This window comes from Strix aluco, chromosome 1, assembly GCF_031877795.1.
Source record: "Strix aluco isolate bStrAlu1 chromosome 1, bStrAlu1.hap1, whole genome shotgun sequence".
NCBI classification, from domain to species: Eukaryota; Metazoa; Chordata; class Aves; order Strigiformes; family Strigidae; genus Strix; species Strix aluco.
Genome location: NC_133931.1, coordinates 169227862 through 169244232, shown reverse-complemented (window position 1 = coordinate 169244232; position 16371 = coordinate 169227862). Strand labels below are relative to the sequence as shown.

The 16371-nt window shown below is 40.5% G+C and overlaps 1 protein-coding gene across 2 annotated transcripts in view; it reads right to left on the bottom strand.

The window, feature by feature from the left end:
* Positions 1-16371, bottom strand: part of SMARCC1 (SWI/SNF related BAF chromatin remodeling complex subunit C1) — a 93566-nt gene that overhangs the window by 48437 nt on the left and 28758 nt on the right. For both annotated transcript variants that reach the window (XM_074844691.1, XM_074844699.1), the window contains 8 exons: positions 15045-15170; positions 14064-14182; positions 12711-12835; positions 11854-11913; positions 11160-11197; positions 8418-8539; positions 4984-5055; positions 154-267 (listed from right to left, as the gene is read on the bottom strand). In XM_074844691.1, coding sequence (XP_074700792.1) covers positions 154-267; positions 4984-5055; positions 8418-8539; positions 11160-11197; positions 11854-11913; positions 12711-12835; positions 14064-14182; positions 15045-15170 — 776 coding nt within the window. The remainder of the gene's footprint in view (positions 1-153; positions 268-4983; positions 5056-8417; positions 8540-11159; positions 11198-11853; positions 11914-12710; positions 12836-14063; positions 14183-15044; positions 15171-16371) is intronic.

The window sequence follows — 16371 nt, the reverse complement described above, 5'->3', positions numbered from 1 at the left end:
ATAACCGAGTTGCAAAACTGGAATTTCTGAAAAAACTCCACATACACACGAAACAGCAGAACCTAAACAATCGCAAGTGAAGATACCAACTCTGTAGGCATGGTTCAGCAAGCACAGTATTCTAAAAGTGGCTGAAAGATCCCTGGCTTTCACCTCATGACAGCGCAGACATCTCCGGTCAGGTTCCTCCTGCAGGCCGTGCTGGTCAAGTACTCTTGAGGGTTTAAGCGATAGGTGTCAATCATGAAGTTGCGGTAAGCCAGATATCTGAAAGACAAGTGGTACACAGCTCACCTACACTGATGTCTAACAAAGTTTAGAATGTGTTTTAGAATTCACCTTCTCCAAACACCTCTATTAATGACACGCAAACAGCAACAGATAATTTTTATTGATGAAATTTATGACTCGGTATCAAAAGCAATAGGTAAGTATGTTTTTATAATATACATCCTGAATATGACCCATCTCTTCCAGATTGTTTCATGCTGGATTTCATAGGTAATTGCATTAGCAGCACATCAAAGCACACTTAAACTACAAAGCACGCCAACAGTTGTGGGCAACTAAAAAAATTAAGCAACCGAAATGGCTACCTTGACTACTTTGAAAACTGCAAGCAAAAGGAGCAGCAATAAGTCTAGATGTGTCAGCAGGTAAAAGGCAGGACAACTCCTTGAAACATCTGCTCTTCCAGCACTAATACAAAGAAGAAAGTAAGCACCTACTCCCATGCCTTTGCTTGCAGCTCTACTGCAAACATGTGATGCATGCAAAGGTCAGGGACGTGTGTAGATGGTCAGATCTTCTCAGACTCTAAAAGACAGACATTGCATCCTTGGTGGAAAACAGGCTAAAAATAGATTCTTGCCCTGCTCCAAATCACACGGTGATTAGAGCTGTAGCTTGGTCACTAAACAGATGACTAGCTGCAGAAAAAAATTAATAGGGTCTGGTCTTCACATGGAAACAAGCTAAATAAGCCTTGTCAATCCCCTCTGTGAACCCAGAAGGAAAATAACCATGCAGGAAAATAGAAATAGTACACTAGATGGAACACTACTCTTTCTACACACGGACTTTTTAATGTGTAAAAAAAAAAAATCAGTAAGGAAAGGTTAGAGAACAGCAACGTGGAGAAGACAAGGTCTTTGAAAAGCAGAGGGCAAGAACCCAGAAGCCAACACAACACTCCCCACTCACTGAGCTGGGAACAGCCAAAGCAGCAATGACCCCCGTGAGATGCCCTTATTTCAACAGTCCAAGCAGGCAGGTTTTGGGGTTCAGCCCGTGCCCTGCACTGTAGCCATTGCTTCACAGGCTTTTTCAGTATTTTCAGTAAATTTCTGGAATATACTAGTGCTTCCTAATACAAGTTGTTCAGAACAAAATCAACTACCATAAAATTATGGTCAGCCCCGTTCTTTAGATGGAACCAAACCAATCTGCCAAATACAAGTGAGTATCCTATGCAAAGATGTGTTCGAAACAGCGTATTATAAGCAGATTTCTGCCTTTGGAGAATTCAAGACAGGGATGTCTCATATGCAGTGTGCAAAAGCAGCTGGTAACCAAAAATATAAATCTCACAGATAGAACACCAATGCCTTTCACAGGCAAGACAAGCAGACAGATGCTGCAAGTACACACTCCTGCCAAAATCCCACATCTTCATTCTGACCAAATTATATACAAAACACGCTGGAAAAAAGTTACGGGACTAGGTGTTGGGCTCCTCCACGTTGAATGTTTGGTAGGCAAGAAAAAAAAAAAGGGAGCTTCTTCCATAGAGGAATATGCAGGAACATTTCTGAATGCTCCTGGAGAGAACTGGGTTACCACCCGCTCAAGAGTAGGTACTTTAAAGCAGTCTTGGCTGCAGAAATTAATTTAATATTTATTAGTTCAGGTCACATTACTAGGTGAAGACAGAAGCCTAAGACAGAAACATCCCTAAATTTTATCCTGAAGGGAGTCTGTTTTCAACAATGACATGAGCCATCAAGCTAAAACTTGTCAACACTGAGAAAGATAAGTCAACTAATATTCAGTTAAAATCCCTTTTAAGACAGAAGCCAGCCCCCAGGCACTACTGTCACAAGAATAAACCTGTGTGAGCTTCTGAAACACGGTATTTTGTTTGGCCTGAAAATTAAGCTGGAGGCAAAACACTTCCATTCAGAAGGATGTTTATTTAAAAATAAAACACAAAGCCAAGACCATATGCTATTTCTACAGTCCCTAAATGGCAACAAAAATACATCTCTAGGATAACACCATGACTGGGAGGAGTCCCTCAATTTGCTTCACTCATAGGCAATAACCAGTAGCAGCTCATGGATATCAGGAGACCTGATGTTTTGATGTCAGCTGAAAAATGGAGCCTTGATGACCACATCAATGGCAAATATGAAAGATAAGCATTCTTTCAAAATTCAATCTATTTGCAGTCTTAGACACCAAGTCCTAGAACACCCAAACCAAAAATATGCTGAACAGTAAAACTGATGGAGCAGAGTTAGTGTCAAATACATCTTGGATCAAATACATTTGGGATCACTCTGATGCAGCTATAGTTACCTCTACAACTCAGACATGTAGATAAGTTGCAAGTAAAGACTATAGACTGAAAATCATTCAGGGTGCCAGGGACTGCAGATGTCTAAGCCAATCTCCTACTCAAGCCATGGTCAGCACTGCATTTTGACCAGGTTGCTTAAGGCTTTGTCCAGCAAGGCCTGAAAGACTCCAAGGAAGAGCATTCCTAGCTTCTCAGGGCCCCATCCCAGTGCTTCATCTTCTTCAGAGCTAAAAATTTCTATTGTATCAAGACAGAACTTGATGCATTTCAGTTTGACTTGTTTTTTCCTGCCACACACCTCAGTAACGAGCCTGGCTCCATCTTCTCAGTAACCTCCTTGTGCACTGGGCAACTACTATAAAGCCTCCCAGTCCTCCTGCTTCTCCCGGCTGAAAAAGCTTAGTTTCTAATTGCTACCTCAATGTTAGATCAGAAGCCTCCCAAAATACGCCTGAGGAGATTCAAGCACAAGAACACTCTCTCTGAAGTCTGCCTTATTTACCTGCTGGAACAGCAATGCAGGATGATATTACCACTATCATTTGCACCAAGAAGAAACTGGGGAAAAAAGTCAGTTTGAAGAAATGTTGTTGAAAAAAGAAAAATGCACGGCTTTGCTGATCTTAAGATGATGTATTGAGAAGACACCTCAAACGCTTCATTTAGCGGTTAATTAAAAAAAAAAAAAGGTTTAAAATCCCCAAAAGCTGCTTTGCAACTAGACAAAAATTTGATACCAAGATAAAGTGGACACAACTAGTCTAGTTCCGCTGTCCAAGTCAACAGCATACAATGGTGTTAAATTTATGATTTTCTTTTTTTGGTGACCTCACAGGTTTTAGGATTATAATTTTAACAGAAACAAGCACAGTGTTCAAAAGCCTGATGCTGAACATTTTCCTTTAATCAATCACCTTTCAAGATTGCAAAGCCTTCAAAATTTCAAAGTGCGAACCTCACGGAGTTCAACAAGGCCAAGGGCAAGGTCCTGCCCATGGGTCGGGGCAATCCCAAGCACAAACACAGGCTGGGGGATGAAGGGATTGAGAGCAGCTTGTGGAGAAGGACTTGGGGGTGTTGGTGGATGGAAAACCAACTCTGAGCCAGCAACGTGCGCTCACAGCCCAGAAAGCCACCGTGTGCTGGGCTGCACCCAGAGCAGTGTGGGCAGCAGGGCGAGGGGGGGGATTCTCCCCCTCTGCTCTGCTCTCCTGAGACCCCCCTGCACTGCTGGGTCCAGCTCTGGGGGCACCAACAGCAGAAGGACACGGACCTGCTCGAGCGGGGCCAGAGGAGGCCACGAAGATGCTCGGGGGGCTGGAGCACCCCCCTGTGAGGACAGGCTGAGAGAGTTGGGGGGGTTCAGCTGGAGATGGCTCCAGGAAGACACATAACAAGCCTTGCAGTAGATTCTCAAGATAAGCACTTGATGTAAAATCAGCAGCTTATCTTGTTACACTGCTAAGTCAGATCAGAAGTTAATCATTTGATGAATGAAAAAACCTGAAATAGCTAAAGACAACAATCAGCTTTTTTTTTTATTAAGCTGTTTAAACAACTGTGTGTGTATTATTTTGAATTAAGGACACCTCAGTTCTGCAGTAGATACCAGATCCCACAAGGAGATGAGATAGGTACAAACTGGATCTGAATTCAACTGAGAGAACTCAACAAGATTTAATAGGCATGTCCAGAACTAAAATGCCACTAGAGGGTTTGGAACAGCTATATAAAAAACCCCATGTTTTCCTTCTTGCAGCGCACAACTCCAGCTCTCTGATTTAAATCAGACTACCTAATATTTGAAAACACAGTTACATCTCAGGCCTGTGAAGATTCATTTTCCAACCCTCACCTGCACTTTCAGAATTACCCATCAGCTGCTCAGGGAACTGTGAAATCACCACAGATAACTGTGCAAAACCCATTCCACAGTCTGACACGGCATCCTACAACAAACTCTGTGTCAGTGCTTACACACAAAACTCCTGAGTCTCAAAAATATAGCATGGCATCGGGAGAGAGAGAAAAAATAAGGAGGATTATGAAGTTTCTACACTATCATGAAATTTTTCAGATGTCTTTGGAAGATGATCATGTCTTGTACCACAGAAAGTTCAAGAATTTGTTCCAATACTACTTGGGAGAAATTAGTTTTATTTTTCCTGGATAACCACTATTAACTATTACTTTGATATTTAAACTTTTACCTCTACTACAATAATGCACAGGCACTATCAAACTACAAGAAGTGGTTGTACAGGTGCTCTTCGCTTTTCATGCCCCTACGGACAACATCAACTTAACTCACGCACAGCTGAAGTGAGCACAGGATTCATGAAACTGGAAGCTCCTTTATCTTGCCACACTCTTATATGCCTATATTCACATATTTTACTTACATTTCTGGAGTCTTGGACTTGTTTTTTCCATTGAAGAATTCAGGAAGAGCACGACGTTCGATCACGTGAATACTGTAACAAAAATACACAATTCAGATACCAAATACTAAATAATCTTGGAGTACTCTGCACACCTTCAAATGACTATTTTGAGGGAGAACATTGATATCAAAGGTTATTTTTTTTTTATGACCCTTTGGAAACTTGCTTATTTCATCAAATAAGCAAAGCTGCATTAAAATAGCATCACAAAATTCAGTCATTGATCAAAGCAAAACTACACACCCAAAGCTGCCGTAAAGTACTGAGCAGCAGCCTGTTTTCAGCTGTATCTTCACGAGTTCTGTATTCTGACAGAAGCATCTTTATTCTCCAACCTAGTTAGTGCAAACATTCAGCAAAAGACCAGTACCTCAAAGAAACTAAGCTTTTACGGTATATACTTAGAAGGTGGGAGTGCAAGTAAGTGCTTCGAGTCCAATTCCAAAGTTGGATCTACAGTAATTACTAGTGCTCACAAGTCAGGTAGGAGACTGGCTTCAAGAATGTAGCTAGTACCTCCCTGGCCAATTGAGAAAATAAAATCCAAAGCATGGATATTCGGAGCAACTAAACAATGTCTTAAAAATAATTCTTCCCCTTTGCACTCCAAGGAAGAAATATGGAGCAAAACCCGACCACATATGGAAGAGCAGAACTAACGACACCTGAGATGCTATGCATTATATAAAATAAACTAAGGCAAAAATCATAGCAAATTCACCTCTAGTTATTTGACAGATTTTTCCTTCCATAGCTGTTCCAGGTCAAGTATTTAAGTTTAAATGTTCTTGCAGTAGAATCTTCCATTCTGCACGTACTACCAGCCTGACAATGTAAATAGCACTGCAGAAACTTATGAAATCACATTCTAAATAAAGGACTGGAGGAAGTGACATAATTTATTTTAACATAAATAAGGAAATTTGGTCCTGAAACATTTTAATTGCAGGGTGATTGCACCTGTGGAGTTCTACCAGCAACAAACGAAGAAAATGATTTTGTGCTATCGATGGCATATAATGTGATATATGAGGGGTTTTACTGCAAAGCAAAATTATAATGCAAGTAAACAGCCAGAGTATATGGAACTTGACCAGTCAACTCATTCTTTTCTTTCCCAATATCTTAATATGCAAATTCTTTGAGGGACCTAAGATTTAACCCACCTATTACTAAGCAAGAAAATAGCTTTAAGATCAAAATAACCTTCCATTTTATAAAAAAGTGTCAGGAATGCAGAGCTTGTTAGAGCAACTGAAGACAAGCTCGTAGAATGGCACATAATTTATGCAAGTTAAAATCTGGAGAACTACAACAGTCCTTTAGAAATTGTTACTTTTAAAGGAAACACAGAAAAATATGTTCTTTACAGATCTTCCTTCCTCCTGTAAGTTCAGCTTTTAACCTCCCATTCAATTGTCCTTTTATGCTGATACCGCTTACTCTTAACTTGTCATTCATAGGAAAACACTCTAACTTGAAGATGAAGAGAACCAATAAACTATTTGGATTTTAGTAACAAAGAAATTATCTAGTTCTTGCAATGAAGTTGCCCAAATCGTAACGGCCTATACCGAAACTGAACTCTGCATTAAATAAAATTTATCTTTTTACTAGAAAATTAATTTTAGCAAAGACTATTCTAAAACAGCAGTTTATAAGACATTTCCAGAGAAGTAGATTAGAACTATTCTCCAGCTTGCTTTAAATTAGTTGTGACTGGACACATCTCAGAGACAAAAATGTCCATCTCGCAGCTGTGCTGTTATTTCAGCCTTAAATCCAAATCAGCTTAACATGCTGTTTCTGGAGCACCGGACTCCAAAATCAAAGCTTCTTTTCGCATCAAGCTGCTACCTTGTGGATGGCCACTGCTCCTGTCAGAGATGCTTTAAGTTTGCCTTTTACAAGGTCAGAGCAAGTACACCTGATGCAATGAGAAGTTTATTCTGTTTCTTCGGAAATACCGCATTAGGCTTTCAGCTGTGTGGCACAGAGATTCAGCTCTCAGGAACACCGCTAGAATTATGCTGCTACTACAAATGCACCAATCAAGAATTTTTAACCAAGCATTATTACCAGTCATGCCCAAAAAGCACTTGTACAACAGCATCAGAGCCATCTTGTGACAAAATGTCACTGTCGTCATTTTCTCAGTAGGGAAGTATCATTGTACCTTCACTTTACAAACAAGGAATTGAAGCACAGAGACTACAGATATACCAGCCTTGGTTTAAAGTAAACCTCAACTAGTTCGAGCTGCACAAAGTTGCCTTTTCTGATCTACAGCAGATCTAGTTCTTTATCCCTTTCTGAAGCGCATCAGTGGAGCGTTTCGTTCTGCGTGCGTACCAGAACCACACCTCGAGCCTTTCCGCTCACAACGCAACCGGAGCGCCTGTAAATTCAGACTATGTGATCCTCGGCTTTTCTGCTTCCAGGATCATCTCAGAGCAGGAGAGCAAGGGGACTGAGAAAACAGATGGTTCTATCTATGGGGATTTAGGTCAACTCAAGCCACTAGCACTGACACAGGCTACGTAACTGACTCAAGGTAATGAAGTCTGCCAGAGCTGGAAACAGAACCAACCCTTACACTAACAGTTCACATCCCATCTTAATTCACTACTATAAAAAGCTACCCACTTTGGAAAGTTGCACATGAATCCTAACACTCATGTGTCATAGCACATCTTTTTAGATTCCAGCCTAAACAATGTCTCAACTTCTAGAGGTAAGACAAAACACACACTCAAATGACAGCCCTTCCAGACAACTGACCATTCCTTATTCTGTTTCCAAAGCAGCTTTTATTTTTTAAAAAGTACTACATAAGAGTTTAACCTGTAGAGGGACTTGCATTCCCAGCCACTTCCTTCTCTTCCCACGCCACAGAAGTTTGAGTATACAAAGAACATTACTATAGTGAGTTATATGGTCACAGCACACCACAAACCTGACTCCAAGGAAGACTTCGAAATGAAACAAGTATCCTCCCTGTATAACCAGTGACTTATCCTCAAAGTCAAGATCTGAAGCAAAATTAAAAGCCACGAGCTTTCAGAAGGAGATGCAAACACAGAAAGATCATACAAGGACTAGAGAGTAGGGAAGAAAAAGGAATTATTCTCCCATGGGGGAAAAGAAAATAAAAATCCATGTAAAGCAAAAGATTCTGAGAAGGTAGACGGAAGATCTATGCTGTTTGAAATTCTCCTCCTCATTCCCAATACCTGAAAACTGCTAGAAGTCAACTCAAAGATTTTTAAATGATAAAGATGTACCCATACATGGGAACTAGACCTAAAAGTACTTTCTTTCAGGTCTCAGCTTGATTTATAAGAAAAATCACCAAACCTAAGTCTTCCCCCTGCTCCCAATTACTTTCTTACCAGTTGTAGTCAAACCAAGATGCATAGCTTGGGATAATGATGTGGTTGGTTTGTTCTGTGACATTATCTTCACCTGGATCAATTGACCGACTCTGATCACCTTTGTTAGGATCTTCATCTTCCTGTATCACGGAGGGAATACAACGGTTAGTAGGTTGCAAAAGACGTACCTAACAATTCTCAGACAGCACAAAGTTAGTTCAACACAAGTGCCTTCCAATCCTGTCCAGAATAAACTTCCAGAATAAACTTTCCCTGATGCAATCTCTGGTCAGTGGGGAAGATCTCTGGGACCAGAGAAAGCATAATTTGCGTTCATAAAAATATCAACAGAAAGCATAAGGCCAGTAAGAGGTTTTTACAGGGCCAGTTCTCAAATCTCACAGTTGGCAGTACGGTTAGATCACGCTTCGCTTCCTGTTTATGGAATTAAGCATGCTCTAACTACGGGAGAAAACACTGCATTTCAGTTCTGCAGTATACTGCAGCCACGTGTAATGAATACAGCACAAATGTGGAGTGCTTTGTAAGCTGTCAGCCTAGCTCTTGCTGCCATCTCCAGCTACTGACACTGCACCAGTTTTTAACATTGCCTAAGACAGCATGTATTTTTTGCCACTCTTCCCCCAATTAACCTCACTCCTCAGAAAAGCATTAAAGGAAATCAGATTCATTACTCCTACTTTCACTGGGAGACACCTGTCAGCAGTAATAGCTTCATGTCTGTAAAGCTGTGTCTCATTACACTAAATTCTTGCTTGGATAAACTCACTTTGATCAGTGTTAAAGTTGGTCTTGGATATTTCCCTCTTGTGAAGAAGTGATACTAAGTTCAATTTGTAACTCTGCATGTCCCTGCATCTACTTCCACTCAGAGGGGGAAGAGACCCATGAGTCTGCTCATGCAGGGCTGTGAAGACACCAGCAAGCAAGGCTCCGTAAGATTCCCAAGCAGAGGACAAGTTTTTGGTCACTTTCTGTTGCATCACAAGAGAAGCCTCAGGTGAATACTAGCTGTTCTGCAACTTGAGCTCCAGCACACATTTGCTTCCTGATCCAAAGAGAAGGGCACAGAGGGGCATAAAACCAGGGTCAGGACATGGTAAGAACTGTACAAGAAACCCTCAGGTGCTACTTGAAGAGCCTGTAGGCAACTCAACATTAAATGCTTTTCTTTACCTGAACTACTAATCCAGGTGGATTTCAGAAAAACAGAACAAACTGTTACAAATAACGAAGTCCCTAAAGCAAGATCTTAAAGAATCATTTCTATCAACAATGTATCTTTTTCTGGGACTAAATTCCCCCAAAGACAACAAGGTATCATTCTAAATATATTTAGTGATCTGACAATTGCTATTCAGAAAATAAGTCCTTCCTCTCATCATCCCCTTATCTTCCAACACCCCTCTCCTCTCAAAATGCATTCACTGAACAGAGAAACAACAGACCACGTCCCCCAAAAAAACCCTGTTTAACAAAGGAAATAAAAAGCAAACCTCTTCTAATCCAACAGGGAACAAATACTAAGGCTGCTGCACAAATTCCACAGTTCCAGGTCATTCAACACCCAGGGATGGAGAAGTTACACCAGAAAAAAAAGAGCATCTCCCATACTGGAAAAGCCTGCTGTCACGTTCCTCCTGAGCTGCTTTTTAGGGAAATGTGCTTGCCTAAGAACCATATTTTGGCAATCTCTGTTCACATGTCTGTACCTAGATACTTAAACCCACTGTTCCTTTGTGCGATACCCGTGCCTAAAACTTAAAAGGAAGGTTGCTGACCAGCTACCCAGTGGTTTGCATACCTAGAGTTGCTGTCCTTCCCCATTTTGAAGCATGACAAAGGATTTTTGAGCCCTTCTGAATACACATAAATAAAGTGGACATATGAACTGAAATAGGGTAAAACTACAAGTACACCAGTATGGAAAGTCAGATTTTCTTAAGTGTGTAACTAAGGACACATCCAAGTCTCTGTCTGTGCAGGCCTGCAACTCTATGACCCTAACACAGATGTGATCTCTTCTTACCTGCATGATCAGGCAGCCATCTTATACTAAGCAAGCTGTTAAAAATATTGCCTGGCATACCAACAACGCAATGCAGCACAGAAACTACTCTGGCAACTCTATTAAAATGATCAGGAAGTCTATTCAGGGTTTAGACTTAGCCCTGAGACTAAAGAAAAAGCATAACCTTTGAAAAATCTTGTATCTGAAAAAATGCTGCTTTGAAAAGACTTTGCATCTGTGTCCTCATTCTCAATATTATTAATATATTATTAATAGATTTAAAAATACAAAATAATCTCACAGCATTCATAGATTTTCATTTTTAACAATAGAAAACCAACATTCCTATCAGTAACTAATTTAACCTTACATATGACTTCAAAAACATTACAGGCTGACTTACTGAAAATGAGATTAAGATCTTGCTAGGACAAGGGGTCATGGTTTTAAACCGAGAGGAGATTCATACTAGATAGAAGAAGTTGTTTATGATGAGTGTGGTGAGACACTGGCACAGTTGCCCAGAGAGGTGGTAGATGCCCCCTCCCTGCAAACATTCAAGGCCAGGTTGGACGGGGCTCTGAGCAACCTGATCCAGGTGAAGATGGCCCTGCTCATGGCAGGGGGGTTGGACTAGATGGCCCTTAGAGGTCCCTCCCAACACAAACCATTCTGTGATTCTGTGATCTCATTTTCTACCAAACTTAGTAAGAAACAGCTGCTGTTACCTTTCCTCCAGTTGCCACTGTCTCCTCATCCTGTTCATCTGAAAGGTAAAAGCACTGAGAATTACACTAATAAAAAGCATCTGACTGCTCATAAGCCTTTCTAGCAATGCAGTTGCTTAACTGGAAGAATATTTCCTTTGTTTTGGAAGGGAAGTGAGGAGGAAGCCAAAGTGGACCACACATCATTAAGGCAATCTCATCCTCATGCAGGCACTCAACTATCCCAGACAAGGGAACAGATGAGAATACAGAGGAAGGATAATTAGAATTTTTCCACACTTAGGAATCCATACCTAATTACCGCCATTCCCAGTGCCCTAGATGTACCCTTGTATAATAGGATATGGGACACCAGTTTGTATCTCTTATGTCAAAAGCTTAGCAAAGCTCAGGGAACCTGTGATTCACTTTGATTCCCAGTAAAAGAAAAATTCTGCCAGGAAAGAGCTTACATGTCATTAAAAATTTTTTTTTAAAAAAATGACTACAAGGGAAGAGCCTTGCAAGAGAAAAAGAGTAAGTATGTTTCAACTTGAATACATATAAAAACTGAATTAATTCAATAAAAGAGTAGAATTACGGATTCCTTTTAAAATTGAGAGATTTAAAAATATTTACTCTGTTGCCCTGCAAGCAAGACTCTACTATAAAATTTAGGGCCAGGGTGCTGGAGAGTGTTGTGCATTTGTTTTACCGAGGTCTGCTACTGTTCCTCCTTTCACAGGCGTGTTTTCACTGTCTTTCTTTGGGTTCACTACAAAAGTAAGCAAGATTGAAACTCTCATGAGTAACTATCAGACAAGATACAATTATTGAAGTCTAGCATGCTTTTAGTATCTTATCAATAAACAACTCTGTTGGTCCTTGCAGTTCGAAAGAGTTCATCTGTGCAGAGAACAACAGACCAATTGTTTGACTTCTCCATAATTTCACATCTGAACACAAAGCAGCTTCTATTCATGCAGTTTGTGGACTAAGTACTGTACTTTTTTGACCTGTACAACACGTAACAATTCTTACATGCAAGTTCAAACCAAGAAAAAACCAAGTGGTGTGACACCCAGAACAGTTTGGTGTCAAGGACTCGATAGAAGGAATTACTTTCTGACTTATCTTTACTCAACAGGTATTGCACAGATCAACACTTTTCTGAAAAGGATTAAGAACTGAATGAGTTTGGCATGTTGCTAGAATTTCCACTCATTTAATGTGCTTATCTTGGGTACTTGGCATACAATTATTTTCCTCCACAACACTCCACCCCCCAAAACATGAAGTCTGTATAATGGGTGAGAGCAACCCTAAAATGGGTGAAACTAAACGTTTTAAGTGGATTTTCATAGAAGTGTTTCAAAAAGCCAAAAGGTGAATCTGCTGCCCTTCTCAGCTGTCACATTCAAATCCCTGACTAGATAAATTTAGATAGGCACAGATCACCTGGCCCCACAGCCACAAAGTATTGCAAAGATTTGACAAAATACATGTGTATTTTTCAGTGCTGTATAAGCAATTGTTTTAACATTCAAACAATCCAATGTATGCATATTTTACCATTTTTGGGAAGTACCACTTCTTCTATATTAGGTACTGGTGTGGGATCCTCCATGTCCTTTGTAAGATCTTCTTGCTCATCTTCTTCTTTCTGCCCTCTCCTTTTCCCATATAAGGCTGCTTGTCTAAAACAGATCATACACAAATTCTCTGCCAGCTGCAACTGTCACGTTCTCATCTTGATGTTATTCTTCAGATACAAGGATTCAAGGACTGGGTTAAAACACTTATGAAAACATGAATGCTGTATGAAGCGGTGCTGGTGGAGTTAATGAAATATATCCTCTCTATATTACTAAAACAAGTAAGCTTCAATAAAAAAAAAAAAGGTCTTTTCAACTGTTTCAAGACAAGAGACCACTGCTATATAAAAATCTTGATTCCAACCTAAAACTGTCTCCAGCATGCTGGCAACACTTTCATACTAGTGAGATTCAAGGGAGCAATGATTCACTTACATTTGTCCTTTCTGAAGCTGCAATAAGGGCACTGGCTGTGCAGAACAGAGGAGGCAACAGACCACTTCAAGGCATCTGCCTCACTTAAGGAAAAGGCTGGCTTGTACCATCAGCTCTGTGTACTGAGGAAGCCATTTCGGAAACAAAGGCAGAATCACCCACACCTCTCTTTACAGAATCTAACTCGGGCTTTACGTTTTGAACAAAAAAGTAATTCATATTATAAAGTAGTTCTTTCTCACCTCAGATGATAATTTCCCAGTTTTGTCTTATTAGAGCCCAACAGGTCTATTAAACAAGACCTGAACTTTTTGTTCAAAAGTGCTCCCCTCCATATCCACACATAAACCCCCATTAATAAGCTTTTATTTGGATATATGGGTTTGTTTTTTAAGAGATCAAACTAGCATTGGGGAAAAAAATGAATCTGTAGGCCACAAATGCTACTGTTAAAGCTGCATTTGAATGTGGACTTTAAAATACCTGGCTATGTAAAAAAAAAAACCCTCTTTAATTAAATGCAGTAATTTATGGGGCTATACTTCAAGAAGTGTACATGTACAACATGACTGCACTAACAGAACTAGTTCGAGTTGTTTTAGAAGCAGCTGAGTAACTTTTCATTTGATAAGTTCTGCTCTTGATGCAGCAATGAATCCTGTCCCTGACACAGATAACAGGAGAACTTGCAGTAGATTCTCTTCCACCTGCAGGCAATACATTTCTACAGAGGAGTAAAGAAATTACATATCCTGCACAAGCAAAATCACTCAAGTCTATTGTAGAAATAATTATTCTTCTGTAATCTAAGGCAAGACAAGTGAAGGGTGACAGATCTCCCCGTAAATATTTCTTCAAGAAAATTTGCCTCAAATTCCAGGACTTAAACACTCACCCTTTCTTCCCTGTCTTTTTTCTTGACTCCACAGGAGTAGGGGGTGGAGAGGGAGAATGCTTTCTCTTCCTCGTACTTGCTGCTGCCTTCCTGTCTCTCCTCTCCGGGCTACGTACAGGCTGTTAGAGAAGTGAAGTAGTTAGCTCATACCAAATACTATAGTTATTGAAACACTGTAGGCTACACTCTTCCTTAATACATCCTACAACAGAGAAGCTAAAAGTAATAATATCGCAACACGCACCACATACAGCTCCCAAATACTTCTACTTGTCAGCGTGAACACCCCTAAGTTTGCTACAGCCACCCCCCAGATGCTGCAATAGCTATGTACTTCCAAGAACTGTGCTCTTGAAACAGAGCAAGAGTCAAATGCTAATGTGTGACTTGTTCAATACCCTCTATCCATCAGGAGAGATTCCCTAGCGAGTAGCCTGGCCTCAAGGTTAAATGAATGTGTTTTCAGAGTCCTACCTAACTTCCTGCATTGGGAGAGATACAGAAATTAGTTTCAACAGGTACACAGAATTCAGAAATCAAATATTAACTGATGCTGTTTAACACACCCCTGGCTTCAGTTATGTGAAAGCACAGAGTGGGTCCTACCATCTTCAGGAAGGGAGGGAAAAAAAATAAAGCTCAAAGTGCACACTTACACGTCTGGATAAAGGAATTACGTCAGAACAAAGTCAAACTAGACTGTGTTATCACAGGCACCTCAAACTGTTCAACCAGCTTAACTTTAGCAACTTTGGAGTTCCAAAAATTTGACTTAAGGAGAGGTAAAGAACATACCAACAGGTCACGAACATACCAACAGGTCACGAACATACCAACAGGTCACGAACATACCAACAGGTCACGAACATACCAACAGGTCACGAACATACCAACAGGTCACGAACATACCAACAGGTCACGAACATACCAACAGGTCACGAACATACCAACAGGTCACCCGTTAAGCAAAGAACCACTTACCTCTTCATTTTTCATGGAGATTCTCTGTCGAAAACTCACTGATTTCCTGTTCTCATCTACCTCATAATCTTCCTCATTCATCCATTCATTGAATATATCTGTGTCCAAAATCCACTTGGCATGAACCTGAAGAACAGAATGACATACTGACACTCCAATACTTTTTGAAAAAATAGCTCCCTGACAGACCTCATAGGATTAAGGAAATATTTGCAGCTTTGTTATCAGGGTCTGAATATCCAAATATCTTGTAACGGTTTCACACATAATAGTTTCATGAGGCAATACAAGGATGAACACAACCGTAAGTCTACTGAAAGTCATGTCTGTTCCTCAGTCATTTTTAAGCCTTCTGAAGTGTGAGGTCAGTTCTCACAGCTGGGACAACAGCTCTCTATTAAGAGCATACTTTGGATGCTGAAAATTACCATCAAATTCATCTAAAATATACAGATCACCTTAGCAAATGTGCCGCAAAATACAAAAAAAAATTATGAATAGTTGGACGTATCTTGGAATGAAAAGATACAGGTGTCAAGTTATCTTCAGACCTGAGCTGCTCTTTAACTCTGCTGTTCAGATCAACAGCACACACACAGAACGTCGCATGTTATGTATAGAAGAGTAAGTCCAATGAAAGAACAATAAAGTAGAAATTACTACTGTTTGATTGTAACTGCTCTATACCCTTCTCTTGCAATAAACTAAATCAGAATGACAAATCATTCCTCTACAAAGAAAACTAATTCTGTAGAGAACCTAAATAAGGTTGCTGATGTTGGTTTGACTGCTCAGATGTTCAACAGATTGAGAAGCACCGACTTTCTGCATCATCACGACATCAGTTAAGAGCAGAGTTGGCATTCAATTGAACCTTTCCATAAAGAGAGGTGAGATATGACCCTCAGGAACTCCTTAAACAGCTACTGGTTTTTTCATTCACTTCCATGTTGGCTCTAACTCTAGGGCAGCTGCATTCATACATCACAGTTCATTAGCAATGCCAAGGATTTCACAGAATCACAGAATCATCTAGGTTGAAAAGGACCTTGAAGATCATCTAGTCCAACCTTTAACCTAGCATTGGCAGTTTCCAACTACACCATATCCCTAAGTGCTATGTCAACCCGACTCTTCAACCCCTCCAGGGATGGGGACTCCCCCCCTGCCCTGGGCAGCCCATTCCAACACCCAACAACCCCTTCTGCAAAGAAATCCTTCCTAAGAGCCAGTCTGACCCTGCCCTGGCGCAGCTTGAGGCCATTCCCTCTGGTCCTGGCGCTGGTTCCTTGGCTCAAGAGACTCATCCCCCCTCTCTGCACCCTCC